At 40.3% G+C, this 19,755-nt stretch overlaps 1 protein-coding gene across 1 annotated transcript in view; it reads right to left on the reverse strand.

Moving 5' to 3' along the window:
• MYO3B (myosin IIIB) overlaps positions 1–19,755 on the reverse strand; it is a 307,358-nt gene that overhangs the window by 162,388 nt on the left and 125,215 nt on the right. The window contains exons 12-16 of the mRNA XM_067549868.1: positions 5,050–5,146; positions 3,973–4,089; positions 3,401–3,505; positions 1,485–1,568; positions 377–579 (exon numbers count right to left, since the gene is read on the reverse strand). Coding sequence (XP_067405969.1) covers positions 377–579; positions 1,485–1,568; positions 3,401–3,505; positions 3,973–4,089; positions 5,050–5,146 — 606 coding nt within the window. The remainder of the gene's footprint in view (positions 1–376; positions 580–1,484; positions 1,569–3,400; positions 3,506–3,972; positions 4,090–5,049; positions 5,147–19,755) is intronic.

The raw sequence follows: 19,755 nt of genomic DNA on the forward strand, positions 1-19,755 counted from the left end.
ATCTGTTAAACACACAAAATTCAGCCAAGCACATGGTGGCAATGAGTCCAAGATCAGGCTTTTCTCCTTCCGTGTATAGATTGTTGGAGGCTAAGCACAAAGCTACAATGACAGGTTTATAGGAAAAGAGGATTTGGGAGAAACAATATACTATACAGAGCATCCTTCATCCTCTACCAAACAATAGAGTGGTATTGGTCTCCAGCCCAGAAGAACCAAACTAACTGTTCTTCCAACCATAGTACAAGTGCTGTGAATTAGAACAGAATTTCATTGAAAAGTGTTTTTAAAAAAGTAAAAACTGTTCTGGAAAAGTAAAAACAAAAACAAAAAAAGGTAGAGTAGATTTGAAAGGACATAATATTATTACACCTACATCGCCTGCTTTATGACTCTGGATTTTTCAAGTAGATATTCAGAAATTTTTGCCCCCATTACAGCTCCTGTTGGTGTAAACATCATTTCCAGGTATTTTCCAAAACGACTTGAATTGTCATTGATTGCAGTGCAGGCGTTCCCAAATGCTTCAACCAGAGGGTTCACTTGAAGAATCTTCTCACGCAAAGCACGGTTATTGGCCTTGACAGAATAGATACAGATCAGAAGGAATGCCCCAAAATAACACTCAAGGCATCTTCCCAGCTTCTGAAATATGGTATGCATTATCTCCTGCAGATGCAGCGATTGGCACATGTGAGTTCATTTAGTTACCTATTCAACAACATACCCATGTACTTGAAGGGGAAAACAAAGTCTCTAAAAGATGTGAAGATATTGGATTTTTTCCTCTTTGCAATACATGTGTCTTAGGAGGCTCCATATATTTTAATTTAACAAAATAAAATATCAGAAAATAAATAACATTTAGGCCCTAATCCTGCAAGCATTTACACGTGTTTAACAGTAAGTACTTTAGTTTTCAAAGTGCTGTGACTTCAATGGCATTATTCATATGCTTAAAGTTAAATATGTGCATAAGTGTTTGCAGCAGCAGGCCCTTCCCAAGTTCATTTTGGCACTGCTCCTTATCATCTGAATAATGGACCTACACCATAAGCACAATAGATAACTGGAGGCACTAATCATTATGGGCTTGATCGTCCATGCATTGAAGTCAATGGCAAAACTCCTGTAGACTAAGATGGTTCAGGATCAGGCCCTAAGGTCCCGATTCTACAAACAATGGTGCATGTGAGTACTCTCCCTGACTTTAATGGGACAACTCATGTGCATAGAGTTAAGCACATGCATAAGCCTTTGCAGGACCTGAACCTAAAACTAATTATTAACATAAAGAATGTGCTAATCACTAGGCCATGTTCTCTCCAGTATAAAATATCAGATCTAAATAAATAAAGTCCCCAGTCTGTACTGCTCAAGTTTCAGTGCTTTCAACAAGTTAAAAATAAATGCATCACAGCTTTTTTCAGCAGAGAACATTTAAAATACATTGCTCATTGTTCTACATGGCTGGCTATAAATACCTTTCCCAGGAAGGTCAAATGTTGGACAATCAGATGGGCACTTTCAGTCTTTCCAGCACCACTTTCTCCACTGATGATAATGCACTGATACATGAAACAAAATTGTAAATGCATTGCTCACCATAAAGCTGATAAACCCACATGTTCAACTACTACATTTATATGTTATTGAATATATTATCAAGACAGCATGACAGCTTCAGAGCGTACTCTCTCTGTAGTGAATATCAGTAAGAGCCACAGTATGTTTGTTTCTTTACTCTTTCAATTCATCATAATCTCTGGGTTCTTATACATATTATGGTGAGAATAAGATTCACAAAGCCCCATGCTATGATGCTATTTGAAACAGTGTGAAACATGGAGTCTTTACTGGGAAAGTACAATTCTACCTAATATGCTGTCTAAAAGCGTGATCGTATACTTTAAAAAAAATCCTCAATGTTTGCTACTATGTGCAGGGAATACCCTATGCACTGTGCTAATCCCTGCTCTTGCAAAGCATCCTGGATTTCTAAAGAAGTCAGACATAGAGATGTGTATCTGTTTATGGAAGGAATCCAGAAGAGAAGATCTGAATTTCTCCTGCCTGTGGTGTCCGTACTAACAGATCTGTGGCCACAGATTTGACTGATTGGCTCAACCAACCCTGTGAGTTCCAGACTCAAAGATTAATGTGAGTCCCAGATTCAAAGATTACTTTTACTGTAGGCTTTTGGAAACCGCAAACAGTAAATTAGCTATGCTGACAGTATATCAAGATGCCTATAAGTAATTAGCTACCAAAGCTTAAGGATTTGGATCCACAAGGCAAAATTAGCTTGTAATCATAAACGAGATACTTGAAAAATTTAAGATTTACAAAGTAAACTTGAGGGGATGATTTCAAAATTATGAACTTGCTTTGTAATATCAACAAATTCCCACATCATTTATTCTATACAAATACTCGTTTCTTAGCAACACCTCTCAAATGGTATAAAAAGAGTTACATAATTAATAGCCATATCCAATGGATCCCTGGCCCCTGCACTCCCCAAAAACCCAATAAACTGTGGACTCTCTTTCTCCTTTTTCATATGCAGGGTCCCATCTATATTAATCTTTGTCTGGTGTATTCTGAATGTGGTTTTATTGTATTTTATTGTGTTTTTAAATCTTTTTAGAAGCATTTACTATAAACTATTGTGCAGTATGCTATGTGCCATGTCAAGGAGGATTTTATAAATAAAATAATTATCATTCCCCAATACCTATATCTATGCATAGTACACCATGTGAAAAGGAATGCAAAATCACAATCTTAAGAATATAGTAAGAAGGAATCCAGTTTCTGTAGCACTATATTTCCATTCTCATTAAAATCATTGCCATATAATTGGATTTGCATCCTCATTACATTTATGCTAGAACTCTCCTTATTATATTTTACCATGAAAATGAGCAATCACATAGTTAATGGTTCATATTTTCTGTGACTTGTGGTCACAGGGACTGATTCTCCATTGCCTTGTTCCTATGCATAGCTACGCGCAAAATGCTGCTGATATGGCAGCATTTTACATCTATTTGCCACAGTTGCAAATGAATATACCAGATGCAAGATAGTATAGAATCAGGCCCACAGGACAAAGATCTCCAGCTGGTGTTATCTGGCATTGATGGAGCTACGGTGATTTATACTGACTGAGGATTCAACCTTATAGTATCTCCTACTGTACCATGACCTTTTCAGTAGTCTAAATCTGACAGGATTGCTTTCCCATTTTTCCAGAAATAGGTAAATTCTCCAGAACAGAAGGTTTCCCAAAGATCAATGACTAGCAACACAGAATACTAAATATAACCTAAGTAATACAGCACTCTATTGCATTATGTGACCAATATTAAATATAAAAAGAGATGAACAGGTTTACCTGATCCTTGCTGAAAGTAACCATGCCCTGGTAAGCAGCATCTGCAGAGGCAAATATGTGTGGGGGATTTGATGACCGCTTCACACCATGGTAAAGCTTGGAAAACTAAATGAAAAAGAAATCTGTTAAAACACAAATTTCATTCCATACAATCAGAGATGTCAGGAAGGATGGTCCAGTGGTTAGGATGCTAGCCTGGGAAGTGGGTTCAATTCCTTTATGTGCCACAGACTCTCTCTGTGATCTTGAGCAAGTCACTTCGTCTCTCTGTGCCTCCACTCCCCATCTGTAAAATGGGGATAATAGTACTGCCCCACCTCACAGGAATGTTGTGAGAGTAAATACATTAGAGAGTGTGAGGTGCTCAGGGGTGGGGGAGACCCACATAAGATAGATAGTAAAGATTTAAAGCAATTTACAATATTTTATAAGGCCTATTTAAAATGTATTTTTCTGGTTTTCAGTGACCAAGACTCCTAATCATGTTACAGGCCTTTTCCTTCTTGTGCATCTTCAATTTTACTAACAATAGTCTACATCAGGAACTGTCCCCATCCTGGAGTTTTTCTTACCTGTGGAGAATATATGCTGAGATTCTGGAAGGGGTTTAAGGCTATTAAAATATCTCCAACATAGGTATAAATTTGTAGATCAGCATAACGCTTCTGAAGCTGATGGATAATTGTATCCTAAGAAGATTATAAGAAATTTGACAGTTAAGCAATATTTTTCAGGATAGTGAGATTCATTGTAAATATATTAAGAACACTGAGTAATAACTGATTATCTTAGATGTTATTTGTCATTTATGTCAAACACGGACCTCACAAACCAATTTTTTTCATAATCTCATACATCTCTCTACAATACTGCAACAAAACCAAATTAAAAGCAATAACCCTGTTTTTTTATTAGTTTATGTTATGCAGGCCAGAGAAGCAAACACTTTAATGCAGTAAATGGCCGTATAGGTTACTGGATGTAGGGAGGGTTCATTGCTGTGCAGTGTAAACTGTCACTTAATTTTTGTAATTTGACCGTTATGGTCATGAGTTCATCATAGAACAAAAAGGAACATAAAACAAGATTGTAATTTTTCAAGTATTACTCCATAAATTTGTTTTAAATGGGAACCCAGCACATTTTTATGTTACATTTTGTTCCTGTTGGAATACAAGTTAGGGTTCCCCCCAGCTAGAATTAACAGGTTCTTTGTACACGTGATATATTAAAACTTCAAGACTATATGTATGGGTTTATCACTGTTTTCATACAAGAGTCTTTATTATCTGTAGCTGGGAAATTCCTTTAAATGCAGTGTTGGTTTTGAATCATTCTAATCCTGGTTTTTGGGGCTAATCTTCAAATTTTTGCAAATAGAAAATAATTTAAACTAGCATCATCCATCATTCAGTTCTATGTCATAGGATTCACTGAAACTGCTTTTATATCACTGCATGGAATATAAATGAACTTGTGATAGCAGATCAGAATCACATGTGGAACAGTTATTCTTTTATGCCAAGACTATGAACAATTAATTTTGTGACACAATGACACTGTTAGAACAAAACCTATAAAACAGAAGCAAGCAATACATGCGATATAATTGTCAGGGCTGAGAAACTCATGCCTGAATGGTACAGTACCTCATCTAGAACCTCTAGGTTTACTAGATCATCATCCAGAGAGTATTTGTCAGCCGCACCCACAGGATAAGGTCTTCTAGTGTGTATTCGTTCATGCCTGCAGGTGTGTCAACAGAGTATCAGTGTTAAAACACTAAAAAATTCATCCAGTGAGAAGTCATAATAATTAACCTAGGGGATAATCTTTTGGAACAGAAAACAGGCACACTCTCTAAACTACTTACCTGAGAGCATTTTGAGGGAAAAATTTTAAATCAATGCATCAGCTTAAAGCCCAGCATAACATCCATATTTCCTCCCACCATATTTCACTCTTATCTTTCTAGCAAGGCTAAAGATTATCTGTAGGCACGCTGTCTCTGAATAATATAGACATTTATTGAAATACCCTCACCTCCTTTCCCATCTCCTCATCACAAAAAGTTAGTCCGACAGAAATGCGAATAAAGTACCAGTTCATCTAATTAAATAATTTTTTTAGGAACTTTAGTTACCAGGGCTACAACAGACAAGAAAGAGTACAACAATATACTTCCTGTTACCTTGGCATTTGCCAGAGTGTCTCCTCAGATGACCCTGGATCTGGTCCAAAACAACATTTTTGAACCACAACTGCCATCAGACTTCAAATTCTATGGATGGTCAGTCAGCTTCTCTTCAGAGATTTAATCATAGTCTTTAAGCCACTCAATTAGAAGCAGAGACAAACTGTCCCATAACCCTTTTCTAATCTGATTACACTGAAGGAATCTTTGAAAAAGCTAGTGTATTTTTTTAAACAACATATCTCATTTTATAAAGAAATTGGGACAAATTAAGTGGGTAGGAAATGTCTTCTACAGAGGAGGTGATATATGAATACTGTGTAAGCACAACCATGTTTTTCTTTACAACAAACATAATCAAAGCATAGCAGGAGAACACCCACTGAGACACAGTAGCATCCTGCTGGGTAACACTAATCATTGATCCTCAATGACAGCTCCTGACAGATTGCTGCTGCATCAGTTGCCATGTACAAAGTAGAAATCACAGGATGATACATTCCTAACCAATAATAAATAGTACATCAGGCAGGTAGGACAATACTAGCATGCTTTTGTTGACACTGCAGATTATGTTGTGTATATAATATAGAAGGTTGATGTGCAAAGAAAAATATACCATGCCATTTTTCCCCATGCATCTGCAACTACTAACTTTGCACCAATATGAAACCCTGTTTCAAAAAGCAGCACAAGGGCTATTGCTTTTTTCCTGTCATATGCAGTTCCAAACTTGAGTTTTCCTACACAACAAGCAATCATACGGTCAGGTGCAGAAGAATTATTTATCAGAATTAGCCTTTTAGCAAATAGGGAGGAGGCGGAGACATTTAACTATAGTGGCACCCTGACTGATAAATACATATTAGATTTAGGATCCTGGTTCTTGGTTTCTCTTTTTACTCAATTTTACTCTGTAGTTTTGGCTACTTAGTGCACTGTAACATCCTAGAAAAATCATCTCTATAGATTCATTTGAACTGCGATTATGTAAAATTGAATCGGGATACAGTTGTTCCATCAGCAATGAAAAAAACAACCACCAAAATACTCGTACATGTTTTTTGAGACAGTCTTATTTATATTTTGCATCCTATGCTCCCACACAATATGGTCACTGACTATGCTGTTGATATGCATAACCAAGAAGTGACCCAGCGAGAGAATGAACAGGAAGTGATGAATTAATAATTACCATAATAGTAGTCATTTCCTCCGGATAGCAGGATAGGATGTGTATTTGTTGAAACTGCCATCAAAGGGGACTTGCCTTTTTCTGTTTTTTTCAGGTGTTTATTTTTTAAAAAGCTGATATTTAGGTTCATAATGATGGGTCAGATCCTGAGCTGGTGTAAATCAATGGAGCTGATCTGGCCCATTGTTGTTGTATTATTGATTGTTTTTGGTATAAGCTTCAACCCAACGTGTCTAATTATATTGCAGAGAAGGATGCCATCATGAGTAATTAGGTCCTCCCAAACATAGGAACATTAGTCCAGAAGAAGAACAAATATTTTAATACCAATTCCTTTATCTGCCCTGAGACGTACAAGGCAAAGTTATTGTCAGAAAAGATGACAGAAGGACACATCCATTTTCACAGATTATTGCCTCCTGGAGGGAGTGATTGCAGGAGCAATGACAAATCACAGCAAATTTGCAACTATTTTGGTTGTGCCTATGTTTATACCAGGAGGAGCGGGGAAGTGGTTACATTCAGACCTACACATCTCCAATTGCAGAGTGGCTTTGTAAACTAATCTATTATCTGATAATATATTAAATTCCAACTGTTTGTTTTCCCTAGGTGATAAATGAGGCAGTTTTATTATTGGAAACCTTCTTTTTTGCCATATACAAACAAATGACTAAAGAAACTACTTTAAGGGCTAGTCTATGCTTAAAACTTACAGTGGCACAGCTGTATCGGTACAGCTGACATAGCTCTGTCCACACAAGTGCTTATGCCGGCAAAATTTATGTTGCTCGGGGTGAGTTTTTTTCACAAAACGTTTTGCTGGCATAAGTGCTAGTGTAGACAAGGCCTTAATCAAACATAAGGAAAACATAAAGACCTCTGTTAACATATATATTCTCTTGTGCTTAACTCATTTTCTTAAGTATGTGATTAGGAAGAGGATATTAGAAGCATAACATCACATTAGCTTAAAATCTCCTACTGGCCTCATCAATTTTTTATTGATCCTATGTCCTGCAGATATGTTGATAGTGAGTAGGTAGGAGGAATGCAAATAGTAATGCTTAATGGTTTTACAAGTGTCAACCCTCTGCAATTAATATCTTACCTAAAAAATACATTACCAAAAAACTGAGTAAATCAATTTTTAATTGAGGGAGATTCATCAAAATATTTTTATGTACAAGATAAAATCATTTAAAACTATCCTTGGTTTTGTGATGTATACAGGTGTGTGTGTGTGTATGTGCACGCACTTATCTATGAAAACAAACAAAAGAGCTTTGACAGAGGATGTTGATGGCAGCAGCATAGGGGAGGATTATTTGGTCATTTGAGGAAGAAAATTTAAAGGGGCCACATGGCCCAAAGAAGAAGACACCCTGGCTGACAGCTCCAAACTCAGGAAGAAGGCAAATTGGATCAAAGATTTTCATAACATGGTGACTGGAAGTAATGTCCACCCCCTCAAATCCCTTCAGAGTTCCTCTTTCTTGGCCTAAACATTATCGGTGCAATGAAACTTATCACAGTTTTTACTTTATTCATAATTTATCTAGGACCAACGTAGAAACAAATAGTTCCTGCATAGAAGAGGCAGGGCAAAAACAAAGAGTCTAAACTCCTAGCCCAAAAACTCCTAGCCAACTCCTAATTATATTATTGTAAACTGAAAGCCAGGGCTGGCCTTAGGGGTGAGCAACCCGGGTGTCTACCCAGGGCTCCGTGGTCAGGGGGTACCAAGCAGCAACACAGATGTGTGCGGGGATGGGGGATGTCCCTATTTTGCCCTGATTCCTCCCAACAGAGGAGGTGATGCACAGATACTCCTTGCTCCCCCCCCCAACTTTCTTCTGCACCCCCCTAGAGGGCTGTGAGTGGGGAGTGAATAGCAATGCCACGGCTCCCTGCATTCAGGTCACTTTCCAGACCTGGGCAGTGCTGTGAGGTGAGAATCAGGAGCTGCTGCTCTCTGCCTTCCCCTTATGCAGCCTAAGTGAGGCAAGTGACTTGGATGCAGGGAGCCCTGGCATTGCTCCTCGCTCCCCCATTCACAACCCCCTAGGGGGGCAGGGAGGAATAGCATTGCAGAGGGGGAGCAGGCAGCAATGCCAGCCTGTCCCTACATGCAGGTCAGTTTCCCCATGTGGACGCAGGAGGGAAGTACAGGGATTAGGGGTGCAGGAAGGGGATGCAGGGGTTATGGGCAAAGGGGCCACAGTGCAGAGGATAGGGGTGCAGGAAGGGAGTGCAGGGGTTAAGGGAAAAGGCAGCACAGTGCAGGGGTTTGGGCAAAGGGAGGTACAGAGGTTAGGGGAGAAGGAAGGTCAGGAGGGGGTTGAGGAGAAGAGGTTGTTCATTGTTATTGTTATTATTGTGTATTTTGCAAATAATTTCAGACATACGTCCCAGATCAGATGCCTGAAATCATGCTCAATTTTATCAGTGATTACCAGCTCTCAGCGCCTCTGTACTAGCACAAGATGGGTCTCTCTCGACTTCTGTCTGCCTGGCTTTTCTCCTTCCCTTACTCTATTATTGGAAGCATGCAGAAACCCAAGTATAAGTGGAAATAAGCCATCTATCATGCCACCTGTATTACTGCCCTACTGCTGGTGATGGTACTACCTTCAGGGCTCGGCACCAGCCAGCCACCACTCTCTGGCCTCCCAGCCAGTTTTTAGTTTTTTCTGGCACCTCTTTCAATACAAATTAAACACTGGGGGGGGGGGGGGGGGGTGCAGTGGGGCCCTTGTGGGGATGGGGAGCTGGTGAGGGCCTGGGGCAATGGGGGTGCATCAAACTACAAGTTTGCTCAGGATGCTGTTTTCCCTAAGGCCAGCCCTGCTGAAAGCAAACACAGGTTTGCTCCTGGACTAAAGACTTTTCAAGGAAACTATTGAACACAATGGGAAGAATTAACTGTGACTCTCCCACTGACCTTAATGACAGTCATAACATAACAACATAACCATAATGACCATAACATAATAAAATTTAACATCCTGGGGCGGGGGCGGGGGGGAAGGAGGAGGGGGCACTGAAGCAGCATTTAATTTCAGAAAGAGGACCTACTCAAAAATGAGCAAGTTTGTTAAACAGAAATTAAAAGGTACAGTGCCAAAAATGAAATCCCTGCAAGCTACATGGAAACTTCTTAAAGATACCACAATAGAGGCTCAATTTAAATGTATACCTCAAATTAAAAGACATAGTAAGAGGACCAAAAAGTGCCACCATGGCTAAACAACAAAGTAAAAGAAGCAGTTAGAGGCAAAAAGGCATCCTTTAAAAAGTGAAAGTTAAATCCTATTGAGGAAAATAGAAAGGAGCATGAACTCCAGCAAGTGAAGTGTGAAAAATAAAATTAGGTAGGCCAAAAAAGATTTTGAAGAAAAACTAGCCAAAGACTCAAACTATAACAGCAAAGATGTTTTAAGTACATAAGATGCAAGAAGCTGGCTAAACAACCAGTGGGGCCACTGGACGATCAAGATGCTAAAGGAGCACTCAAGGATGATAAGGCCATTGTGAAGAAACTAAATGAATTATTTGCATTGGTCTTCATGGCTGAGGATGTGAGGGATAGTCCCAACCTAAGCAACTCTTTTTAGGTGACAGATCTGAGGAACTGTTCCAGATTGAGGTGTTTTAGAGGAGATTTTGGAACAAACTGGTAAATTAAATGGCAATAAATCACCAGGACCAGATGGTATTCCCCCAAGGGTTCTGAAGGAACTCAAATGTGAAATTGCAGAACTCCTAACTGTGCTATGTAACCTATCATTTAAATCAGTTTCTGTACTGGATGACTAATGTGACACCAAATTCTAAAAAAGGCTCCAGAGGCGATCCCAGCAAATACAGGCCAGTAATCCTAACTTCAGTACCAGGCAAATTGATTGAAACTATAGTAAAGAAGAGAATTATCAGACACACAGATGAATATGATTTTTTGGGGAAGAGTCGATATGGTTTTTGTAAAGAGAAATCATGCCTCACCAATCTACTAGAAATCTTTGAGGGGGTCAACAAGCATGTGGACAATGGTGATCCAATGGATACAGTATACTTAGATTTTCAGAAAGCCTTTGACAAGTCCTTCACCAAAGGCTCTTAAGCAAAGTAAGTTGTCATGGGATAACAGGGAAGGTCCTCTCCTGCATCAGCAACTGGTTAAAAGATAGGAAACAAAGGGTAGGAATAAAGGGTCAGTTTTCAGAATGGAGAATGGTAAATAGTGCTGTCCCCCAGAGGTCTGAACTGGGGACCAATAAAAAAGTGGTAAGCAGTGAGGTGGCAAAATTTGCAGATGATACAAAGCTACTCAAGATAGTTGTCCAAAGCAGACTGCAAAGAATTACAAAGGGATCTCACAAAACTGGGTGAGTGGGCAGCAAAATGGCAGATGGACAAACAAAAGGAAGTATTTCTTCACACAACACACAGTCAACCTGTGGAACTCTTCGCCAAAGGATGTTGTGAAGGCCATGACTATAACGGGGTTCAAAAAATAACTAGTACGTTCATGAAGGATACATCCATCAATGGCTACTAGCCAGCATGAGCAGGAGTGCAAAACCATGTTCTGAAGTGTCCATAGCCTCTGTTTGCCAGAAGCTGGCAATGGGCAACAGGGGCTGGATCTCTTGATGATTATCTGCTCTGTTCATTCCCTCTGAAGCATGTGGCATTGGCCACTGTCAGAAGACAAGATACTGGGCTAGATGGACCACTGGTCTGACTTAGTTGGCCATTCTTATATTCTTCTTATGTCATAATGGAAACACTGACACAATCTTAAATATAACATCACAAATGGCCTGTCTATAAGAGGAATCTGTGTGATCTCCAGTATAAACACATATAGTGTAATCAGGTTGGGAATCAGTAGTTTTCTTGCCCACAATCATTTTCAGTTTTTTGTCTTTTAACTCCATCCCTTGATATTTATACAGATGATGTCTGGAAGAGTTACATTTAACCTTCATTAAATCCTGTACAGCATTTTCCAGTCTGAGCATTATATTTGGTTTTACTTGTCATTATTATCTGTATCCTAGCTCACGTGCAGAGGAAATTACAAGCTCGATGCACTATCAAATTCTTTACAGTTAATTGATTTCAAAACTGAATGTGAGCTGCCAAAGTAGCTGGCTATCTGGTTGTAAGACATTCCCCTCCTCTGATAGGCTGCTGCACTAATCAAACTGGCTAATGAGAATGTGGGAGCTGCCTTTCCACTGCAGTTCTAGTCCTGCTATTTGACAGGGTACCCTGAACCTACCGACCCTTCTGAGCCTGCTGTCTGTCTGCATTCTTTTACTTTTAGCTAGCAGGCTTTTAGACTTGCCTCCTACCCAAATGACAAATTTACTCTCTCTCATTTGAAGGGCATGATGATTCAACACCAGGTTCTACCAGCTTCAGTCAGCATGACCCACAGAGAAGAGTCCCCAGTAACGAGCAGCAGTGTCAGCAAGCACCTTCAACTTCCCTTTCTTTGGGGAGTTCACATCTGACCAGTGCAGCCCCAATAACGGGCTGCAATAGGCAAGGAGAGGATGGGGGCAGAGTGGCTGTGGGATGGGACTGATTCAAGATATTTCTTGGGCAATCTTCATGAGTGGATCTCCTATTGGCAGATAGCTAACTGCAGCTTAAAGCTGCCCTCCCTCTGGAGGGTCCCACCAGTATGGCATGTGTAGTGATGTATGGTGTACTGGTGTGACTGGAGCAGCACCCCCTTGTGGACCTTCTGGATGCTGCTACGCTGCTGTGTGGGGAGGAAGAAATCTCTATTTCTGGTGTCCACTGAGGCAGACTGTGACTCACTGGCTAATTGTCCCTTCAGTCTTATCCCCTTCTGGGAAGGGTTGAGGGTTTCAGCCTCGAAATGTTCTACAACAAAAAGCAAACCTAACTCGCTACTGGGCCTCCCCCAGTCTCCAGGAGAGCATTTCTGCCCTTTCCTTTGGGCTTAGTTCCCAAACAGTCTCTGATTCATGCACTGCTCACACCTTGGGGTCTAACTGTTCCTCCCCAGTGGCTGCTCAAGCAATCATGCCTGTCTCTCTGCAACTCTGCAAGTGATGCTCCCTTCAGGCAGAGAGAGACAGAGCTCTGTCCTCCTTCCTGACCAGTCAGCCTTGAAATGAGCCAGGTTCTCCCTTTCATTGCCCCTCCAGCCTTGGCATTGGCTGCAGGTACAGCAGGGCACACAGGCTCTCCTTAATCCTTTCTGTACTGTGTAGGACACCTCTGTTCCATCTCAGGGGAGTATAATTAGCACCTTTCTGTGCCAGCATGAAACCTGACGGTTACTTTTTCTTAGGAATAAGCTGATGGTTACTTCTTTCTCTCTCTCTCAGAGAAATGCACACAGCAACAAAGCACCATCTTTGCATAGAGACAGGGTGGCCTAGTATGAATGAAATAAGAACCCATACGCTCTGATGCTAAATCTTCACTCATCCCTATAACCATGAGAAGTTGAGCTGGCCAGAAGCTGGCAGAACAAATTGCCTGACTGGCCCTCCTGAAGGGAAGAACTATTGGTAGAGGGGAGCACAGGCTCTCCAGATGGCAGAAAAACAGCAGCAGAGAGGAGGAAGCCAGATCTGGACTGGGGCTCCTGAAAGCTTCTGTTAATTTGAGAACCAGCCATTTTGAATCATAACCATTTGGGATTTGCCAAACACTAATTTGCAACCATCAACTTGATTCTTCCAGACTTCAGACCAGCCATTAGTAATCCTTGGGAGTGCTACAAAAGACCATGCTTTTGTCAACTTTAATCACTATGATGGCTGATTGACAGGGTTAGCAATGTCTTTACAGGGTGGCAATGGATTAACTCTGACACCTCTTTGTTACAACGCAGCCATTACAGATTTATCTACTTTACCTGCTATAACTGGAATTGTCCCATATTAACTTCCTCTAAAAATCAGCCAGATGCCATCAAGGGACTTATCAATGACCCGCAAACTATTTATTAAGCATGCTTATGCTAGACATGACATCCGTTACCTTTTCATCTCCTACCATCGATAGCATTCTACAGGGGGGCCTTCTAGGGCTTTTTTCTGTTACTCTTCTATTTTGATCTTCATGTGATAGTTTCTCATCACAACACCATAATCTGAAGAAATGATTTTGTTGCTACATTGTCCTAACATTTTGAGGGATGGTTCAGGAGGATGCTGCCAAGCGAGGATTAAAATGCATATTATAGTATTTTTTAAAATTGTTTCTAAATTCCAATATTTTTCAAAACGTGTTTTCCCTCACCAGGATTTGCAATAACTCCCCCAAACCCAAAAAGAAGAAACTGTTCTTATTGAATTTGTATTCCTCCATCTCATACATGACCACTCTCTGCTATTTTAGATTTGCTCTTGATTGCTGGACTGGATACAATGATTTCTTATTTTAGGGTTTCTTTCTATATGCTGGCTGAGAATTTCTGAGTATTTGAAACTTCAGGAGAAACTATTTGTACAGATGTTTCATGAATAATATTTTGGTGTTTTTTCAACCTGCTAGTAGAATGGTTGACATTTTTCGAAACGCCAACAAAATATTTACACACTTTCTATTTTTTTTTTTTTTTGCATTTTTTTGACTAAATCCACTCATAAGTACTATGCTGTCAGAAATATTTCTTGCACTCATTTTTTAGTTTTGAAAAAAAAAATACCATGGAAGGATTTAGTTCAGGGATAAATCCATATGAAAAAATAAAGATTTGGCAATCAGATCTAAGGAGAGAGAAAAGTAGGTAGAATTTTGAGTTTCCTGACTTTGAAGTTGCCCCTCTAAATGTAGCACGACAAGACCCCAAGTCTTTAAGCATTTTCCATGTAATTTAATTTACTGTCTAGCTTAAAGGATATTGTGAGGTTTTGACACCTGTTTTTCCATTGTTTAAATTTAAAGCCAGCTACCAGCCCTACCAAGTTTGGGTGAAGTTCTGACATGTACAAAAGGATGAGGATAATATTTGACTGGGTTTATAAATGAATTCCACAACACACACCCAGTATATATTTCCAGTGAAGTCAGCTCAAAGAGCAGTTTAACATTTAGGAATATCAGGAAACAGGCTTAACCCATTATGATATCTTCCTTCAGCAGGCTGGCAATCAGCCTGGATGGGGGAATCTCTTGCGCCATGAATGTTTGGAAAAGGAACAGCTCTCCCTTATATTCTCTCCTAATGGATTACCCAACACATCCAAACACCATTTCACAAAAAATATTTACTTACTGGAACGGATTTAGTGACAGAACGGGGAACAAAACTTGGTTATTCTAATTCCCTGTCCTATTTTATTATTATAATTATTATTTATATAGTGTCAGAAATGTTCCATGCAAATTGATGAGGTCCTTACCTGGTAAAATTTACAATCCAAATATAGCAAGACTGTGCCCTAACCACATTATTACACACCCTCCTTTATTTACAGCACACAGTATTTGTCAGAAAGTCTTTATAGAAACTGGATGTGTATGAGAGCTCTGCTCATTTACTCCTGAACCACGCATCCATATTCTATCACTGATACCCTTTTTTGAATTTGAGTACAACTTCCTTCCTGTTTTCCTCAGTTCATTACTATGTGGGGCCTGAGTCTATCAAAACAAACTATATTCCTTTCCCTCATTCAGCATGAGGTTACTTTCTGTAGAAATATACTCAGTCCCTTCCCCAGTATCTCACATTCATTATGTAAAGCCAGGTTCAATAACTAGGGGTTTGATACTATCCTCTACATTTTCTGAAAAAATGCTCTCCTTCCTAGGGGCATCTAAATCTTGATGCATGTGAGATTATTCTGGCTCCCGAGATGGGCTGCAAATTAGTTTCCATTTGCTAAAAAGTGATTTTGGCTCCAGGATAGAGAGAAAACTGGAAATGATAACCTCACTGGAATACTGGTAACTGAAACCCAGGATTCCGGTTTCTGGACTTTTCCTTATCCACTAGCTACAATATTTTAAAATGAAAACATTATGTAAATATTGTTACAGTAAATGTGGTAATGAAATATATGTGGATATGATTATTTAACATTTATATTGCAGTAGCGCCTAGGAAACAAACAAACTCCAACAGCCCCATTGAGCTAGGTCCTGTACAAACGTATAGTAAATGACAGTCCCTGCTCCCAAAGAGCTTACTTGCTGGAGTTGGAGGAGATGGGGTAATAAAATTAATGTCCAGAACTCATCTCCATGCAGTTGTGACCCATGATTTTGGGCTAAGGGTTTACCACGTGAGAGAAGAAGGGACAGGTCAGACACAAAACCAGAGGGCTAAAGGAAAGCTAGCGGGTGAAATCCTGACTCCATTTAAGTCAACAGCAAAACATGCAGGATTTCACCTAGACAGAGCAGCCCAGATCCCTGGCCCACAGTGGCATGAAGTAGTCAGAAACCTGCAATATCAATGGTGATTCTCCCAGTGTTGGACAAATCCCTCACTGGCACAGAGACAATCACAGCTTCCCACAGCATGTGTGACTAAAATGCAACTGCATTCCAGTGATCTGTCTGCCAGGGTGGCCCCTTGGGTTGTGGGCAGCTGAAAAGATTTGATCAGCCCTCAAGCAGTTCTACATTAAGCCATGGGGCTTGCATGGCATCCATCCATCCAAACTAGTGGGAATCCAGCTATTGCAGGAAACAAGAGCAGGCAAGACAGCACAGCGTGGGCTCCAGCATGGATAATACAAGCCTGGCATGGATCCTGGATATCAACTTGGCTTACTAGCCTGCTCTGAAACCCACACTGCGCTGTCTTCACTGCTATTATTTCCCACATTAGCTGGATTCAAGCCAGCTCAGGTAAGCTAGCTCATGCACAGCTTCTGTGCAGCACACCCCAAGGTTACTTCCCATTTTTAAATAAGGATTTTCCATCTGCACCCTTTCTAAGAAATTGACAGTATGACAAACACCATGGAGACTAATGGCTTTGAGGAGAGCAAAACAATTGCACAGGAAACTGAAGATAAAGGCTGCAGGAACCATAATGGAAGACAGGAATGCTGTGCCCTGATTTCTGCTTCCTTGAGTCTAGATAAAGCCCACTAACCAGAGTGCTGGCTGTCACATTAAAGAAGAGGTGGTCTTAGAGATAGCATGGACCTGTTCCACTGAGGGTTTTATCACTCAGTATACATTTGAAATGGATCTGACAGCGCGAGGGTTCCAGTGCAGAACGGGAAGCATGGGCATAATAGGCTTTGGTTTACACCTTGGAAGTATTGTTTACCAGTTGCTGTGTCTTCGTTAATTCTTTGTTAATTTCTTGCTTAGATCTAGATAGAGTAGGTTGCAATTGTCTAGCCTGGATCTGACGAATGCATGAACTACTGAGGCTAGGAATTTATCCAAGATTAATTGATTGAGGCTTCTTATTAGCTGGAGATGGAGGGAGCACCTTAAAGTAACTGACTGGGACAAGCTGCAACCCCAATAGAGTCCCTTGTAGCCAGGTGTGACTCAGTTTCCCCACACTGTCCTTTGACCTACTCTGACTATAGGAGTATCCTGGTCCTCCAGACAGACCCCTTTTCAAATTTCTTTCCTTTTTGGGGCCAGAGTCTTTTAACAAAGACCAACAGAAAGGTAAAGGTAAAGCCCAGCTGGGCTCAGTTAGCCCTCTCTTCCTCACAAGTGCAACTCTCCCACTACAGTTCCTCCCCACACCTTCTCTCAGACTCCTGTGCCTTTATTAACCCCACAGTCCAGAGGCTGACTCACTCCCACACCCCCGCTCCCCTCACTCTGGAGTTCAGGTAAGCTACAGCTCCTCACCTCCTTCACCCCTGGAGTAGCCTGTCTGCTCTGCTCTGCTTCCCCCTTCTCAGTCTACTTTTAGGTTGCTTCCCAGAGAGGAGGCATTTCCCACCTCCACTCCCCTGGGATGCCTCTCTCCAAGAGCTCATTCAGCTCATAAAAAAACCCCAAACCCAGCTTTCCCTTAACTGGACTTTATCTCTCATTAGGCCTGGTCCACGCTCCAGGTGCACCCAGGCTGGTTAATTGGCCTCTCAAGCCCATGTTAAGCCTTTCATGACATGTGTGGGGTACACACCCTATCACGCTGATGTTATTTGATTTTCCAGAGTCAGTGATGTGTCCAGCACGAAATTAAGACTAAGCACTATCTTCACTGACAGAGGACATATGTCTTTGACTGAGAATGAAGTGATGGTGTTTACCACCGCTGCAGAGCATTCACGTCTTTCAATTAAGCATCATTTTGGGCTTTCCTGGTTTCAATTTGCACCATTCTTCTCCTTAATTTCTTGCTTCAATGTAAATTGTGAAATAATAACTTGAGTTACATATCTCTACATCTCTGCAGCAATTCTACATCAGTTCTCCTAAGGTTTTTAGCCTATAGCCCTATCTCTTGCCTTGTGGTCTCACAAAATAAGCAAGGCTGATCTTCTTATATGGATTCCGGACTTAGATGAGACACCATCAAAGAACACATGGATGCTGAATCAATAATGAATCAATGCGTGATAGTGGGCAGCACTATGATACTGAAGTCTTTCAAATGAGACATAAAAGAGGAATCTCCTGATCACTTGTGGTTGCTAATGATCATGGCTCTTTTCACAGAACTCCTGACAAATTCCCAGTTCTAGATAACTGCAGTCTGCCTCCTTATATTTTCCCTGAAGTTTTAATGGGAAAATATATTATTTTCTGCTCTTTCTTCTAGACAATTTTGTAGTGTACGGAAAAAAAGTTTCCATATTTCCACACCAAAGCAGTGGTTAGATAGCTGATTTTATATTAAGACAAACATTTTATTATACATTACATAAACATGTACACATTAAAGAGTGAGAGAAAGCTCACACACCTGTGGTGCGGCAAAAAGGTTTTATCATCATGGCCCAAAAAAGTCCAATTTATTTAGAAAAGGTGAAGCTAGTGTACAAGTGACTTTGCAGGACAGCGCAAATGAATGCCAATACAACTTTTATATAACATCACACCATCACGTGTTCTGTGTCCATCATATTCTTTACTGAAAACTCTTTTTAAAATGCTTTAGAGAGTTTTAAAACTTTTAATTGGTTCTGTTTTTTATATCCCTCTGTTGTACAGCCAGGTCCCTTAGTATCAAGAGTTCAACTGTACAGACCTCTGAGGAAGAAGAAAATTATAACTAACAAGTATTAAATATCTTGAAAAATTAACTTAATTAGTTTTTCTAGCGATAATAATCATATGATTATTAGCACAAGTCCAATATCTCAGTGTTTTCCAGAGCTGGAAGTAAAAGCCCATTGAGAAGCAAGAAATCTACCACTTCCAAAAGTATCTAGTGGCAATGTTTAGAGATGGCCATATATAAGCTATTAGACTTTACTTAGATTGGAAGCTCTTTGGCGCGCGCGCGGGGGGGAGGGGACTGTCTTTTTGCTAAATGTCCAAATAATACCAAGCAAGACTGTGCCTGATTCCTGATTGGAGCTCTAGGTGCCATTGCAATTAAAAATTAAATTTGTTGCTGGTCTAGGGCTGAATATTGTCCATCCTGAATCTCAGCTCAGTGTAGTTTAGGGTGGAAAGGACACCATTAAGGGGGTGGAGAGTATCAGGAAATATGTTTCTGACAGGTTGTTTTATAGAAATGATGGCTTTGTGAAAGTGTTCAAGGTTTTGGAATGTTAGACAAAGTCATTGGCTGATGGATAATGGGGTGGACTGCAGCTAAGGCAACCAAAGGTGCATGATAAGTGCAATTTATTACAAGGTTCCATGAGTAATTACATGGCTGTCACTTCCTAATAAATGTGTGTGTGCACATGCACGCATACACACACACACGTCCCTTTCCATCACAGAGGTATTGCAAAGTGTCATGTATTATTATTAATTTATTATTTGTATGTTAGTAGTGCCTATGAGTCCTAGTCATTGACC

This window comes from Emydura macquarii, unplaced genomic scaffold (assembly GCF_026122565.2).
Source record: "Emydura macquarii macquarii isolate MOO-44397 ecotype Brisbane River unplaced genomic scaffold, CSIRO-AGI_Emac_v2 contig_1253, whole genome shotgun sequence".
Taxonomy (NCBI): Eukaryota; Metazoa; Chordata; order Testudines; family Chelidae; genus Emydura; species Emydura macquarii.